The following is a 16,472-nucleotide window of genomic DNA, read 5'->3' on the forward strand; positions in this document are numbered from 1 at the left end:
TGGGGGGGGGTGTGTGGGGGGGGGGTGTGTGGGGGGGGGTGTGTGGGGGGGGGTGTGTGGGGGGGGGTGTGTGGGGGGGGGTGTGTGGGGGGGGGTGTGTGGGGGGGGGTGTGTGGGGGGGGTGTGTGGGGGGGTCGGGTGGGGGTGGGGTGGGGGTGGGGTGGGGTGGGGGGTGAGGGGGGGTGAGGGGGGGTGTGGTTTAAGCAAGCAAGCAGTGATAGGAGCAGATAATCAAAAGATGTCACAGACAAAAGAACAAAAGAACAGAGGCGTTGAAGGTGGTGATATTATCTGAACGTGCTAATTAAGAATGGATGGTAGGGCACTCAAGGTACAGCTCTAGTGGGGGTGGGGTGGAAAGGTTAGCAGGGCATAAAAGATTTAAAAATAATGGAATTAGGTGGGAAAAGAAAAATCTATGTAAATTATTGGAATAAACAAAAGGGGGAAGAAACAGAAGGGGATGGGGATGGAGGAGGGAGTTCAAGATCTATTGTTGTTGAATTCAATATTCAGTCTGGAAGGCTGTAAAGTGCCTAGTCGGAAGATGAGGTGTTGTTCCTCCAGTTTGCGTTGGGCTTCACTGGAACAGTGCAGCAAGCCAAGGACAGACATATGGGCAAGAGAGCAGGGTGGAGTGTTAAAATGGCAAGCGAGAGGGAGGTTTGGGTCATTCTTGCGGACAGACCGCAGGTGTTCTGCAAAGCAGTCGCCCAGTTTATGTTTGGTCTCTCCAATGTAGAGGAGACCGCATTGGGAGCAATGAATGCAGTAGACTAAGTTGGGGGAAATGCAAGTGAAATGCTGCTTCACTTGAAAGGAGTGTTTGGGCCCTTGGACGGTGAGGAGAGAGGAAGTGAAGGGGCAGGTGTTACATCTTTTGTGTGGGCATGGGGAGGTGACATAGGTAGGGGTTGAGGAGTAGGGGGTGATGGAGGAGTGGACCAGGATGTCCCGGAGGGAATGATCCGTACGGAATGCCGTCGGGGGGGTGAAGGGAAGATGTGTTTGGTGGTGGCATCATGCTGCAGTTGGTGGAAATGGCGGAGGATGATCCTTTGAATGCAGAGGCTGGTGGGGTGATAAGTGAGAAAAAGGGGTCTCTATCATGTTTCTGAGAGGGAGAATGCATGAGGGCAGATGCGTGGGAGATGGGCCGGACACGGTTAAGGGCCCTGTCAACTACCGTGGGTGGAAAACCTTGGTTAAGGAAGAAGGAGGACATGTCAGAGGAACTGTTTTTGAAGGTAGCATCATCAGGTGGATGGGGACTGTTTGGGCCTCTGTTCGAGGAAGAAGCTAATGGCCCTCAGACCATCCTGGTGGGGGAATGGAGGTGTAGAGGGATTGGACGTCCATGGTGAAGAGGAAGCGAATGGGGCTAGGGAACTGGAAGTTGCTGATGTGACGTAAGGTGTCAGAGGAATCACGGATGTAGGTGGGAAGGGACTGGACAGGGGGAGAGAGAAGGGAGTCAAGATAACGAGAAATGAGTTCCGTGGGGCAGGAGCAAGCTGACATGATCGGTCTACTGGGATAGTTCTGTTTGTGGATTTTGGGTAGGAAGTAGAAGATGGAGGCGAAGGAACTGAGAGAATGGGATGGAGTCCTTACAGGAAGCAGGGTACGAGGAGCTGTAGTCGAGGTAGCTGTGGGAGTCGGTAGGCTTGTAATGGATATTGGTGGACAGTCTATCACCAGGGATTCAGACAGAAAGGTCAAGGAAGGGAAAGGAAGTGTCAGAGATGACCATGTGAAAATGATGGAGAGGTGGAGATTGGAAGCAAAATTAATAAATTTTTCCAAGTCCCGACGAGAGCATGAAGCAGCACTGAAGTAATCATCGATGTACCGGAGAAAGGGTTGTGGAAGGGGGCCGGAGTAGGACTGGAACAAGGAATGTTCCATATACCCTATAAAGAGACAGGCTAAGCTGGGGCCCATGCCGGTACCCATTGCCACACCTTTTATTTGGAGGAAGTGAGAGGAATCGAAGGAGAAATTGTTCAGTGTGGGAACAAGTTCAGCCAGACAGAGGAGAGTAGTGGTGGATGGGGACTGTTTGGGCCTCTGTTCGAGGAAGAAGCTAATGGCCCTCAGACCATCCTGGTGGGGGAATGGAGGTGTAGAGGGATTGGACGTCCATGGTGAAGAGGAAGCGAATGGGGCTAGGGAACTGGAAGTTGCTGATGTGACGTAAGGTGTCAGAGGAATCACGGATGTAGGTGGGAAGGGACTGGACAGGGGCAGAGAGAAGGGAGTCAAGATAACGAGAAATGAGTTCCGTGGGGCAGGAGCAAGCTGACATGATCGGTCTACTGGGATAGTTCTGTTTGTGGATTTTGGGTAGGAAGTAGAAGAGGGCCATCCGAGGTTGGGCGACTATCAGGTTGGAAGCTGTGGGAGGAAGATCTCCAGAGGAGATGAGGTCAGTGACAGTCCTGGAAACAATGGCTTGATGTTCAGTGGTGGGGTCATGGTCCAGGGAGAGGTAGGAGGAAGTGTCTGTGAGTTGACGCTCAGCCTCCGGGACGTAGAGGTCACTGCGCCAGACAACAACAGCACCACCCTTGTCAGTTGGTTTGATGACAATGTTGGGGTTGGACCTGAGAGAATGGAGTGCAGTAAGTTCAGAGGGAGACAGATTAGAATAGGTGAGAGGAGCAGAGGAATTGAGACGACTAATGTCACGCCGACAGTTCTCAATGAAAAGATCAGAGAAGGTAAGAATCCAGAGGGAGGGGTCCAGGTGGAGGGAGAATATTGGAGGTGGGTAAAAGGATCCATTGAACGGGGAGAGGACTCCTGCCCAAAGAAGTGAGCACGGAGACGAAGACGGCGGAAGAATTGTTCAGCATCGTGCCGAGCCCAAAATTCATTGAGATGAGGGCGTAAGGGTATGAAACTAAGTCCTTTGCTGAGCACTGAACATTCAGCGTCGGAGAGGGGAAGGTCAGAGGGTATGGTGAATACACGGCCAGGGCTGGGATTGGATGATGGGGTGGGGACGGAGGGAGAGGCAGGGGTGGAGGGTCCTAGATGGGTGTTGGTGTCGATGAGTTGTTGGAGCTTGCATTCCTTAGCACTTGAGAGAAAGAGAAAAAGTTTCTTGTTGAGGCGTCGGATCTCTTTGTTTTTAATCTCTTAGTTTGGAAGTTGTTGTTCTTCAGAGTCCACAGCAGCAACATAGCTCCAACAACCTCTGTCCATTTTCGTTTAACTTGCTGATTCCCTGATGCCCTACTTATGTTGTCCAAGCTGTGTAGTCGGTATCCGCTCTTATATTGAAGTCCCCTAGAAGCTACAGTCCCTCAGTGCTGGGAACTCTGCTAATGGCAGCATTAAGTGCTTCATAGAATCGAATCTTGACATCCAGGGTGAAAGTGAGTGTCAGGGCATAAGTGCATACTGGTTAACTTGCCCCATGTTTATTGGCAAGTGAAGGGTAAGAAGCTTCCCCAAGCCTTCTAAGTTCTTTGTTGCTCACAGCTATTTTGTATGTGCCATCAGCCTGCAGGTGGTCATTGATAAGGCCGGACACATGGTCCTTACAATGCAAAACACTGGTGCCTTCTTTGAAGGAAGCAAAATACAGCAGATGCTGGAAATCTGAAATAAAAACAAAAAATGCTGGAAAAACTCAACAGGCCTGGCAGCATCTGCAGAGAGAAACAGTTAACTTTGAGTTTATGACTTCTTCAGAGCTAGAGAGAAATGAAAATGTGCTGAATTTTATACTGTTTAAGAGCGGGGGGGAAGCAGGTGCAGCAAAATAGAAGGTCAGGGATAGTGGGAGCCAAAGAGAGATTGAAAATGATGTCATGGACACAAGACAAGAGGAGTATTAACAGTAGTGGTAAAGACTAAAGAAGGTGCTGATAGTGGCGAAGGTAAGAGCAGAATGTGTTAACAGAAGAACAAGGATCAGTACTCAAAGCAAAACATAGAAACAAGTGAGAGATGGTCCTGTGGAGTGGAGGGTGGGGTTGGGGGAAAAAGTATAAAAAATGAAAAAAAAAACAAAGAAGACTAAATAAGGGCTAAAGATGGGGGAGAGTGTTCATGGCCTGAAGTCGTTGAACTCAATGTCAAGTCCTGAAGACCGTAAAGTGCCTAATCAGGAGATGAGGTGCTGTTCCTCCAGTTTGCTTGGGCTTCACTGGAACATTGCAGCCGGCCAAGGGCGGACATGTGGGCATTAGAGCAAGATAGTGTACTGAAATAGCAAGCGGCAAGAAGGTCAGAGTCATGCTTGCTGACTGAGGAGTGAAGGTATTCTGCAAAGCGGTCACCCAGTCTACATTTAGTCTCCCCAGTGGAGATTGCATTGAGAGGGAAATACAGTAGATCTAATTGAAGGAGGTGCAAGTGAAGTGCTGCTTCACCTGAAAGGAGTGTTTGGGGCCTGGGACAGTGAGGGAGGGAGAGAGTAAAGAGGCAGGTGTTACAACTTCTATGATTGCACGGGAAGGTGCTTTGGGAAGGGGATGAGGGGTTAGGAGTGATGGAGGAGTGAACCAGGGTGTCACAGAGGAAACAGTCCCTACAGAATACTGACAGGGGAAGATATGTTTCGTAGTAGTATCATAGAGTTGGCAGAAATGGCAGTGCATGATTCTTTTAATGTGGAGGCTGGTGGGTGAAGAGTAAAGAAATGAAGGACCATGTCATGGGCCTGGGAGGGAGGGAAAGGGGTGAGGGCAGAGGTGCAGGAAATGGGTCGGACTAAAATTGAGTGCACCAGCTTCAGACATGAACTCTCTCCTCCATTTTTAATTCAACTGTTTTTTTTTTTGTTTAATTTTATTTATTTATTTTAACTTTTTTCCCCAACTCCACCAAACCACAGGGCCATCTGTCACTAGTTTCTATGTTTTACTTTCACAGAGTACGGACTCTTGTCCTGCTATTAACACATTTTGCTCTTATCTTTATGCCACTATCAGCACCTTTAGTCTTTATTACCACCATTAACACTCCCATTGTCTTGTATCCATGACATCTTTGTCGATCTCTCCTTAGCTCCTACCTATCCCTGACCTTCTATCTGCTCCACTTCCTCTTTAAAAAGTGTAAAGTTGATCACATTTCTATTTCTCTTTAGCTCTGAGTCATACAGACTTGAAATGTTAACCCTGTTTCTCTCAGGATAGCTTTGATGTGCCTTTTTTAGCATCAAACTTGCATGGTGAGGAAATCACTCAGGTCCTATTTACAAGATTTCTGATAAGACCAATCTTGTAGTGCACGGAGTTGTAGGAATTCCAACATGTATATTGACCAGTGAAGGCAGGATTGCAGTAGGCAGTAGTAGAGTACCCACTGGCAGATTTTTCAATGAACATGCCAAAGAAAGGGGGCTTATTAGAATGTTTCACTTTAAAGGCGAGTCTGAGGCCACTACTTTCAGATCTGAAAAGTGCCTAGTCTACTTCAAGCTATCCTGGAAGAGTAAAGTATCAAAAATTTGAGCAACCGGTGAAATTAGCCATTTCTCACTGCTATTATGCAGCAGCATAACTGGTGTTTTCCACTAACAGAAGGCAGCTGTCAAACCAAAAAGACATTCTACCTACCACACAAAATCAGTAGCATGGTATATAAATGCATGTTGGTGCAATGCCAGGTACATAGGCAGTACTCCCCAACAACAGGTGGATTATATTAAACACAATAGACAAAGTACTGAATGTACTCAACCAACCAGTGCTTGCAAAACTCGGAACAATGTCTAATGTTGGATGAGATTCCATAATTGGGCAGCATTTGCTGAACAATCCTGATTGTGCCAAGAATTACACTAAATCTACCTCACTTACACTTGCTAGAAGCTACATATATTCTTATGCAGGTGCCTGTCCTCTGCAGGCAAAAGGAATGTGTCCAAACATTGCACCTTTTTTGAACAAAAAAGCATGGAGGTTATTTGCCATAGCAATGTCTTGATCAATCAGAGCCAACTTGCCAAACAATCAGAAAAGCTTTTGTTCCTTTTAAAACTTGGAATTCTTGCTTTGTCCCGATGAGTGCAAGACAAAAATAATCAACAGTGTCTCTCTTTTCAGCAGTGCCTAACCTCTCGTTTGAGTACTGAGCTCAGAATCCAAAAAAAATCTTTCAATCTAATTTTAGTATGCTGTATAGGTTTTCTGGTCACTCCGTTAAGTTTCAACTACAAACAAGAGGTGTGAGCCTTCGATAGGTTGATAAAGACAAAAGTTCCTCCCTGAGCCTACATAAGGAGGTGCACCTCACAGACCAGGAGAGGCCCAGATTTAATTTCTAAGTTGCCCTCAACATTCCTCAGCAGCAAGATGTAAGAAGCTACTCTTAATCAGATAGCCTGCTTTATGCACGTGTGTAGATGTAAGCAAGAACTTAACAACATATTATGTGGATACATGACACTCACTTCAGTTCATACTGAACAGCCACTTGCTCAAGACACCAAAGGGTAACTAGCACCAAACCAACACGGAATGCATTCAACCCTTTCCTATCCCCATGCATGTATGTGTTAAGCTCAGATTTAAATCTACACTGTCACTCAAAGATCTTGTTTGTTTTTGTGTAAAGTGTATGACATTTAGGGTTGAAAGTATGATGAATCCAAAACAGCAATTTTAGATAGTCTTAGAATGCATTCTGATTATACAAAGGCTTCAGTTAAATATGGGTTCCTTAAAAATGTAAAACGGTTCCCAAAACAATTAGCAGAATAACTTAGAGCCTACATTCCTACCAGCATTTATTTTACTGCTCTAAGCACCTGTAGTTATACCAAATATTACAGTTGTATTGCCTATGATACATTTATTCTGTAACAAAAAGTAATTTTCTCACCAATCAATGTGAGAGGAGTCAGATCAATGGAGATGTCATGCTGGTCATCCGTAAGCTTGCAGTTATGGCTTTCTAGGTAATCTCTGGGACAGGCATATTCAGTAACCCATTCAATTTCATAGCGACAGTTAGTACTAGCAATTAGCTTGGGCTCTGTACCCTATTAAAACAAAAACATGTTTTCATTAGTACATCAAAATCAAAAATGAAAATTCTACAACTGTTCCTAACTATGCTGGAAATAGTTGCAAATGTTAAAAAGCTTTCATGGACACTAACTTCAGGCCAATTTTACTAGTGGTTCCAATAAAAAATGAAACAGACCTCTTTTACCCATTTCACTCTAATGGGACATAGGCCTTAAATTTTCTCAAGTTCAGAAATATGACAAACCTTAGTAATGAATATTAAGAACTCTAAAAGGGTACACACAGTGCTCTGTTCTAGAATTCAAATTGAAGTTTGTACAAATTCACAATTTTTGGTACCAGGATTTAATAACTGCATATCACATGCATAAAGTTTACATAAAGAAAGCATATGAATGAAATTAAAACAAATTCAAACTAAAAGTTGAGGGGGGGGTGAAATTAGGTAAAGGGAAATTTAGGGTTCTAAAAAGAAAAGTTGAAGCAACTGGGGGGGGAGCAATTTTGGTGAAGACAAACAGGGTAGGACCGAAAACGACAGTTTAGTGAAAATAGTTCATCCTTGCATCAGGTCCGTGTAAATAGAGGTTATAATAAAATGAAGGCTCTTTATCTGAATGCACAAAACATTCATAGTTAGATGAACTACCAGTACAAATGTTAAACGTGTTTGATCGAATCACAATTGAAGAGGCATAGGACAGGAATTTTGCCCCGGCATGGGGCAGGGAACGTGGTGGGTAATTTCACTTCACTGGTCACAGAATGCCGGTACCACCTCCTGAGCCATTTTCCTGCATGTCAGATTGAAGTCAGAATTACTACCCACCACAAGTAGTGGGTAGTTGTAATCAAAGCCAATGATCACAGGCCGGCTGGAATTTTCTAGGAGGCCAGTGCATCTATGTAGCATCACGAGCACGGAAGCTACCTGGAGGCGGCCTCCTGGAGAAGAGAATAAAAGGATTATGTGATAGTAAGAATGGATCTTGGTTCTGAAGGTTGTCACGAGGATGTGTTTTTTGAAGATATGATTTCTGACTTTCTTCCCCCACTAGCTGGATTTTTAACTGGAATTCAATACAATTGTTTCTTTTTTTTTTTAAAAGAAACAGCCGAGACAGGCTGAACCGCTACAAAACAATTTCACATTTCACAAAGTTGGAATGAAGACAGGCTATCAACCCTCTGGGGAGCATGAAAGGGAAGTTAAGGATAGTATGAGATTTAAAAAAAGAGGCTTATAACATTGCAAAGGAAAGTAGTAAACCTGAGGATTGGGAGAGTTTTAAAAATTAACAAAGCATGACCAATGAGAATAAACTCAGAATATAAAAGCAGATTGTTAGAGCTTTTACAAGTATATAAAAAAAAGCAGTGCAGCTAAAGTAAACATTGGTTTCTTAGAGGCAGAGTCGAGTGAAATTATCATGGGGAATGAGGAAAAGGCAGGGATATTGAACAAATATTTTGCATCTGTCTTCACAGTAAAAGACATGTACATACGAATATATACATACATACCAATTAGGAGCAGGAATAGGCCATATGGCCTCACGAGCCTGCTCCATCATTTGATCAGCTCATGGCTGATCTGATTGTGACCTCTCTCCTTGCCTACACCCTACACCCTTTGACTCCTTTGTCAATCAAGAATCTAATTACAAATTATATACCAGAAATAGAGGATAACTAAGTGGCTATAAGAGTGTGGAACTTAAGGTAATTAATATCAGCAGAGAAAAATTAGAGAAGCCCATGGTGCTAAAAGTCAACAAATCCCTGTACTTGATTGAGGTCCAAGGGTTCTAAAAAGGTAGCTGCAGAGATAGCGGATGTTAAGATTTTTGAAAATTCCCCAAATTCTAGAATGCTCCCAGCAGATTGGAAGCTAACAAATGTACCGCCACTATTCAGGAAAGGAGAAAAAATAGGAAACTACAGGCCAGTTAGGCTGACATCAGAAAAATGCTGGAATCTCTTAAGGCAGCTTTAACGTGCAACTAAAGGAAGCCATAGTATGATCAGACAGAGGAAACAGTTTTACCAAAGAGAAATAGTGTTTGACACTAATTTTTGAGGATGTAAGTAGTAGGGTAGAAGAGCAAGTAAGTGCAATATTCTTGGATTTCCGAAATGCATTTTATAAGGTGCCACACTGAAGGTTAATATGTAACATGAGTGCCTACAGAGTTGGGTGTAATATATTCACACGGATGGAGGATTGGTGAATTGATGGAAAGCAGAGAGTAGGGATAGATGGGAGTATTTTCAAGTTGACAGGCTGCAACTAGGAGTGCCATAAGGATCACTGCTAGCCCTCTGCTATTTACAATCTATATTACTTAGATTTCGAGAATGTGTTCAAGTTCGCTGACAATACAAAACTGGTGGGAATGTAAATTGTGGGAAGGACACAGCGGCTGCAAAGAGAAATAGAACAGGTTAAATAAATGGGCAACAAGGTGACAGATGGAGTCTGTGAGGGTTTATGAGACTCTTGCAGTAGCAGAAACGGAATTTTTTTTGGAAAGACATGAAACTTTCAAATGTTGATAGTGAGAAAGAATTGGGTATACTTACAAGGAATATAGCAAGCAATTAGGAAAACAAATGGCATGTTGGCCTTTATTGCAAGGGCATTAGAGTACAAGAAAAGGAAGTCTTACTACAACTTTATAGGACTTGGGTGAGACCACACCCTGAGTTCTGGCTACCTAAGAAAGGATATAATTGCATTGGAGGTGGTACAGTGAAAGCTCACTACATTGGTTCCTGGGATGAGATAGTTAGCCCATGATAAGAGGCTGAGTAAATTCAGCCTGTATGCCCTGGAATATAGAAAAGTGAGAGGTGAACGACACAAGATTCTGAGAGGGTAGATGCTGAGGGGTTGTTTCCCTAGCTTGGAATTTAGAACACAGGGACAGCCTCAGGCTAAGACATTGATCATTTAGTACTGAGATGAGAAACTTCTTCACCGAGGGCTGTGAATCTTTGGAATTCTCTACTTCAGAGGGCTTTGGATGCTCTATCATTGAATATATTCAAGACTGAAATAACTTTTTGATCTCGCAGGGGTGAAATCAAAGGATTTGGGAGGAGGAGGAAATAGAGTGAAGTAGAAGTTCATTCATGATCATACTGAATGTCAGAGCAGGCTTGGGAGGCCATATAATCAGCACTCACTGCTCCTATTTCTGAAGTTAGCTCATTAAATCCAGCCTGGTGAATTAAGTACCAAAACTCTGAAAGACAGTCACTAAACAATTCTGGCAATATGCATCGCTCGTTACAACATGCAGCTTGGGAATCAAATGAAACATCTTATAGATGAAAGACGTACTAAGGAAGCAGAATTGGGCAGATATGGAATTGCTCTAATAAATTAACAGCAGCAATCACTTAATCTATGACCAAACCCCTGCCTTCAACTCATGAAGGTTGAGTTGATGAACAAACAATTGCATTTTTCCTCCACCATCCTCACCCCAAATCCCCCAGTAAAGACCAGATTTCCATTTTAGTACAAATGTTTTCAGCCTGTCCACAAACCTCTCTCCTTCCAGAAGGGCAAATTAAGGTAATGGTGACTGCAGGTCTATGATTGCCACAAAATGCTGGTGACTTCTCATCTTCAGTATATTCTTTGGCATACTGAAGTACTAACCTGAAACATAAATTGAAAGGGGTGTTAAAAAATCTCACTGAAGCCTTTTGCGCGATTGCACAGCGTGACATTATAACCAGTTTAAAATAAAAGCACTTGAAATTTGGCAAACAGGGCTCTTGACATGAAGAGTAAGATAATTATTTGAGAAAAACTAGGGCTATAAGTACTGTTTTTCTTTGGCCTGCAAAGTTAGCACAATTCTTTCACTTTACAATTCTCTCTCCTTCAGAAGAGGTTAACTCCTTCTTGGGGTGCAGATTCATAGGCATCAGCTCTCCAATGTCATGCTCATAAAACCATTATTAAGACTTTACAGCAAGTGCCATCAGGATATTTGGATACAGGTTGCATGAAACTCTGCATAATTCAGTCCTCACCACCTAAATCTCACATACAAACCTTTGACAAGATCACCAGATGCCCACCAGAAGTGGGCAATTTAGGGCATTTTCTCACAATTGCTGAAGTAAGTTTAACATCTCCTGAGATCAGCTAACAACACAGTCCTGACATTTAACTTGCATTTCTTCTGGTTTGAATAGTTCCATTGCTCGCCGGATAAAAACATCGCTAAAAACATTAGTTGGTTTAAAGTTGCCTTTCCAAAAGTTTATCTGAACTCTCAATACCAACACGGAATCAAAGTTACACCTAGGAGGCAACAGTGGGTAAAATTAATGAAGTCACAGATACCGTTGTGCTACAAGTAGGGTTTCTTGGGCACTGTACAATGTAGCAATGGTAAAAGAGCTCATCAGGAGCATGCAAGGTGAGAAGAGCATGCGAATGTTTTTTTGTGGGCATAAGCAGTGAGAAAAATTTTAAAATAGGACAGAGAAAAAGGTGAAGAGGGTGATGAAAAATAGTGAGGATCTGGCAAGAATAAAAGTTTCAAAAGGTAACATTTCATTGGTCATGATTCCTGGCCTGTAGAGGCCAAAAAGTAGCAAAACGTAATCTCAAAACAAGTATAATGATAAAGTATTCAATTGAGGAAGTATAAGGGTCCCCTGTGCAAAATTAAAAATACCATGAAACTAGAAATCTTAGACAAAACTAACTACATTTCTAGAAACTTGAGAAATTGTTGCATGCCACACCCAATACACAAATGTAAAATGCAGACTGAATTTCAGAAAGCAACCCTGTGTTTGGTACTAAATTAAGTTTACAACTTCCATTTGTGTAGTGTGCTTAGCATAGAGGGAGGCTGTGGCAGAGTGGTATTGTCATTGGACTGGTGGTATTCCAGAGACAATGGGTAATGTTCTGGGTTTGAATCCAATTGCAGCAGATGATGACATTTCAATTCAATAAAAATCTGGAATTAAGAGTCTTCCTATTGTAGTAAAAACTCATTTGGTTCACTTATGTCCCTCTGCTGTCCTCACCTGGTCTGGCCTACATGTGACTCCAGGTACTTAAATGCCCTCTGAACAAGGGCAATTAGGACTAAGCAATAAATGCTGGCCTAGCCAGCGTCATCCACATCCCATGAACAAATAAATTTTTAAAAATAGAAAATCCAAGCCAAATCAAAAAAAGTTTCTTCAGGCTGGATTTAATGGGAGAAATAATGGTGGTTGGCTGAGAGGAGCCTCCAGTACAAAAATCCACACAAAGTCCCTGGGCAAGTGCAAGTTTGCCTCTGCTCTTCATGAATTATTCAGTTCTTCAGGTAATCTGGCTCATCATTCCAGTTTTTTTTCCAATATATTAGGCTGCAAAGAACACGTGAGCAAGCTCTGGAATGGTTCATTGCTAAGTAATAGGAGGAGATAAAATTGTGCATTCCAAATGCGTGCATGCATATCAACTTGCATTAGTCAAACTACTAGAATTACTAATGACAAATTGGTATACCTCCCTGCTAGAGGAACCAACTGCTCGTTAACAGCCAGATAACCAACAGCTGCAACAATGCAGTATTTCCATTACATTGACAATTATTTGTACATGGAAAGTGACTTTAGCAACTCAGTTTGCAATCCGTACCCAGTTAGAGAGCATCAAATTTGCAATCTGATTCAATTAGGGAGATAACTGGAATGGTCCAAAGTTAATAGATTTCAAATTCTGTGGCTCTTCTCTTTGCATGACCATCTCTGCCTCCTATGTATGTCAACAACAGTGTATACAAAGACCTGTGTCTGACTATACCCGGAATGAACATCTATGCGTGCATTCATTTGGCTTGCATTTGATTCCCAATAAGAATGTTTAAGCAATTTCTCACCACCAGCCCATTGCCAACTCCATATTTATTTCCATTTCTATGTGTAGACTTATTATAGTACAGCCAAAGGTTGGAGGCAGTCTTTACCATTCTAAAAACGAGAAAGTTAAGGCTAATGGAAAATAAGGTTATGGAATACATTGGGTCAATTATCACAAATTGTATTCAAAGATAATAAAGCTTGGACAAGGAAAGTCGCAAAGCAACTATCTGACCAAAAGTAGATCAGAATTACATGAGAGAATGCAGGCTTCTAAAAGGGGTAAAACAACATAATCCAGTGTTGAATTTTAAAGATGTACTGCATACCTGTCTTTACCAACTAGTTTCAAAGCATCTGTTGGTTGGCCAACATCAAATGCGGTGGGTCCTTTCAATAAGCAGCCACTGCTGCCAGATTTACATGCCGAGGTCTTGCCCGAAGGAGCTAGCAATTAAATAGACAAGCAGATACTATTAGAATTAGAACTGAAAACTCTACTGGCACTATATAACGTCTCTTCAAAGTTACAAAGTATTGCAAAGTATTTACAGCACCAAAACTGGCCATTTAACCTAACAGGCCCATACCAATACGACAGCAAAACATTACCAAAAAAAGGCATGCTGAAGCTTTTCATCTTGCACTCATGACATACACAAGAATGCCAAATTTCAAAGAGAGCAACAATTCATACTGCATGAGAAAAGGGTGCTGATTGGTTGGCAAGTCAACTGATTAGTCAGGGCATTGTCATGGGGATTGCACCAGGGAACTATTGTCTCCCACATTTTTGTCTAATTCAAAAAAGGCACAATGCCTGGACATGTCCCTTTTGCCTGCATAGGGCAGATCCCTGCGAGCGAATAAGTAGCTTCAAATAAGCGGAAGTGAGGCACATTGTGAACTCGACTGAAGAGTAACGTGGTGTATGAATTTCAGTGCCAGTGCAATGCCAGTTACGTGAGCCATATGTCCCAACAAAGTATATTAGCATATCAAACAGCACATCCCATTGGCTATTCACAATAGGCTAAGAACTGACTACTCAACCAGCTCATGCTTGCAAAGCTCAGAACATGTCGCCCAATGTTAGGTGTGGTTCCATGATTAGATTGTTCAGCAAGTGCTGTCCAGGGTGTGTTAAGAATTACATTATCAATTAACAATCAGATTTGCAACATTTTTTCAGTAATATTCAAGTTCTGTACTAAAGTGCAAAATACTCTGGATCTTCAAAGTCTGAAATAAAAACAGAAAATGCTGCAAATATCCAACAGGTCAGGCAGCATCTGTGGGGAAAGAAACAGACTAATGTTTTAAGTCAACTAACTTTCATCAAAATTAAAAAAAGTTAGAGATGCAATTGATTTTAAGCGAGTGAAAGGAGGAGGGTGGGAAAAAGAACAAAAGGGAAGGTATGTGAGAATAGGAGACAGGAGATTAAATGACAAAAGAGTTGGTAGTACAAGGTTAAAGGGGGTGGCAATGGGACAAGTAAAGAAGCAAAGTTTGTGTCTAAAGGCTGGTGAATGGCAGAATAATGAACAGTTGCCATTCAAAAACAAAAACAAGTGTGTGTAAAACCAAAACTTGCAAAGAAAAAGGGAATCAAAATGGGGACACAGGATATGATCTAAAATTGTTGAACTCAACGTGAGGCTTCAAGGCTGTAAAATCAACCTCAGCCCCCAACAACCTGTTTTTATCTCCTTCCCAAGGTCCACAAACAGGACTGCCCTGGTAGACCCTATTGTTTCATCTTGTTCCTGCCCCAGTGAACATAATTCTTCCTATCTCAACACACACTCCCTCCTTTCATTTCCTCTTCACCATGGACATCCAATCTCTTTGCACCTCAATTCACAATGAAGACAATCACAGAGCACAGATTCTTTCTTGGAGGCCCAACCAATCTCTATTGTTATGATATGGCAGGTGGTTAAATTGCCAGGCTGACCAAATCCCAAAGGGAAACTTGGCCAAGCTAGGATAGGATTCCCTTTGTCCCTACCTTCTAACCCATCAGCCTCTATATTCATTGATCATTTTTAGCCATCTCCAGCATTACTCCACCACCACCACAGATCTTCTCCTGCCCCTTCCCTTTCAACATTTCGAAGGGAATGTTTCCTCTGTAACGTCCTGGTCCACACCCAAATCACCAACATCTCCTCCCTCTTTCTGTGGCATCTTTTCATGCAAACCAAGTGATGTAACACCTGCTCTTTCACCACTGCCTTTTCCATCAAAGGCCCTCAAACTCTCCTTCCAAGCGACAGAGCTACTTCTGGGTACTACTTTTAATCTAGTAAGTATAGTATTCACCTCCATTCAGTCCATAAGCATGACCCCGTCATTTTAATTCTCCAGCTAGCTCTTATCCTGACCTGAGTGCTTAGACTCCTGCAGTGTTCCGATGAAGCTCAAGGAATAGTGTCTCATCTTTCAATTTCACACTCTAGTCTGCAGCTTTTGCACTCAGCATTGAGTTCAACAACTTCAGACTGTGACCTCTGCTCCAATTTGTTTCCTTTTTCGCTCCAGGTTTGGTTTTGCTCATGTTTTTCTCTTTTTGGGACCAGGGACTGTTCAATCAGCCATTCAAACCTCTTCTAGAGGCATCTCTGTTTCTTTGTTCCATTACCACTCCCTTTGGATCTTGCCCCACCAAACTCATCATTTAATCTCTCCTGTTTTCAATCCTCTCTCAGGCCTTCCTTTTTTTTCTTTTTCCCCACCTTCTCCTCTTCACTTGTTTAAACTCTATTACATCTAACTTTTTCCAGTTCTGCTACAAAGTCAATCTGAATCGTTAACTCTTTCTCTCTCTCCACAGATGCTGCCCGAATTGTTCAGTATTTCCAGCATTTTCTGTTTTTAGATTCATACCAGTATTCTTGCTCCACTCAAGCCTCCTCCCAACCTTCATTTAACCTTATTAACATGACCTTCTATTTCTTTCTCCTGCATGCATTTATTTAAATTCCCTCGAATACATCTATGTATTCCCCTCAACTATTCCCTGTGGCTACTATTTCCACATTCTATCCATTCTCTAGGTAAAGGTTGCCCGAGTTTCCTATTGGATTGATTAGTGACAATCTTATACTTATGAATCCAGTTCTGGTCTCATCAGACATGGAGACATCTTTTATGTCTACACTATCCAACCCTTTCATTATCTTAAAATCCTCTAGCATCCACTTCCCAGTCTTCTCTTTTATAGACAAAAATGCCCTGGCCGGTTTAATTCTCTCTGATAGATATACCTCTCACTCCTAGAAGATTTTTTTAATGCACCTTATCCAGTGCCTCTAAATTTTTTATAATAGGAGACTAGGAAAATAGTCATAGAACTCGTGTGGTCTAACCAAAGTTCATTCAAGTTGAACTTAACTTACCTGCTTTTCAATTTTATCGCTTTAATAACCTTATTAACCTGCATCACCATTTTTATTGGTTTCTGTATCTGTACTCCCAGATCCTCTGTTCCTCTACCTCATTTTGGCAATAAGTTTTCAAGGAGTATGTAGGCTCATTATTCTTCCAACCAAAATGTACTACCACACAATTGTATTGAAGATATTT

General features: G+C 42.4%; 1 protein-coding gene across 1 annotated transcript in view; it reads right to left on the reverse strand.

Moving 5' to 3' along the window:
* igf2r (insulin-like growth factor 2 receptor) overlaps nucleotides 1-16,472 on the reverse strand; it is a 227,071-nt gene that overhangs the window by 152,346 nt on the left and 58,253 nt on the right. Inside the window, exons 6-8 of the mRNA XM_041211704.1 lie at nucleotides 13,211-13,328; nucleotides 10,548-10,662; nucleotides 6,844-7,003 (exon numbers count right to left, since the gene is read on the reverse strand). Of these exons, the coding sequence (XP_041067638.1) occupies nucleotides 6,844-7,003; nucleotides 10,548-10,662; nucleotides 13,211-13,328 (393 nt within the window). The remainder of the gene's footprint in view (nucleotides 1-6,843; nucleotides 7,004-10,547; nucleotides 10,663-13,210; nucleotides 13,329-16,472) is intronic.

The sequence above is a fragment of the Carcharodon carcharias genome, chromosome 2 (genome assembly GCF_017639515.1).
Source record: "Carcharodon carcharias isolate sCarCar2 chromosome 2, sCarCar2.pri, whole genome shotgun sequence".
Classification (NCBI taxonomy): Eukaryota; Metazoa; Chordata; class Chondrichthyes; order Lamniformes; family Lamnidae; genus Carcharodon; species Carcharodon carcharias.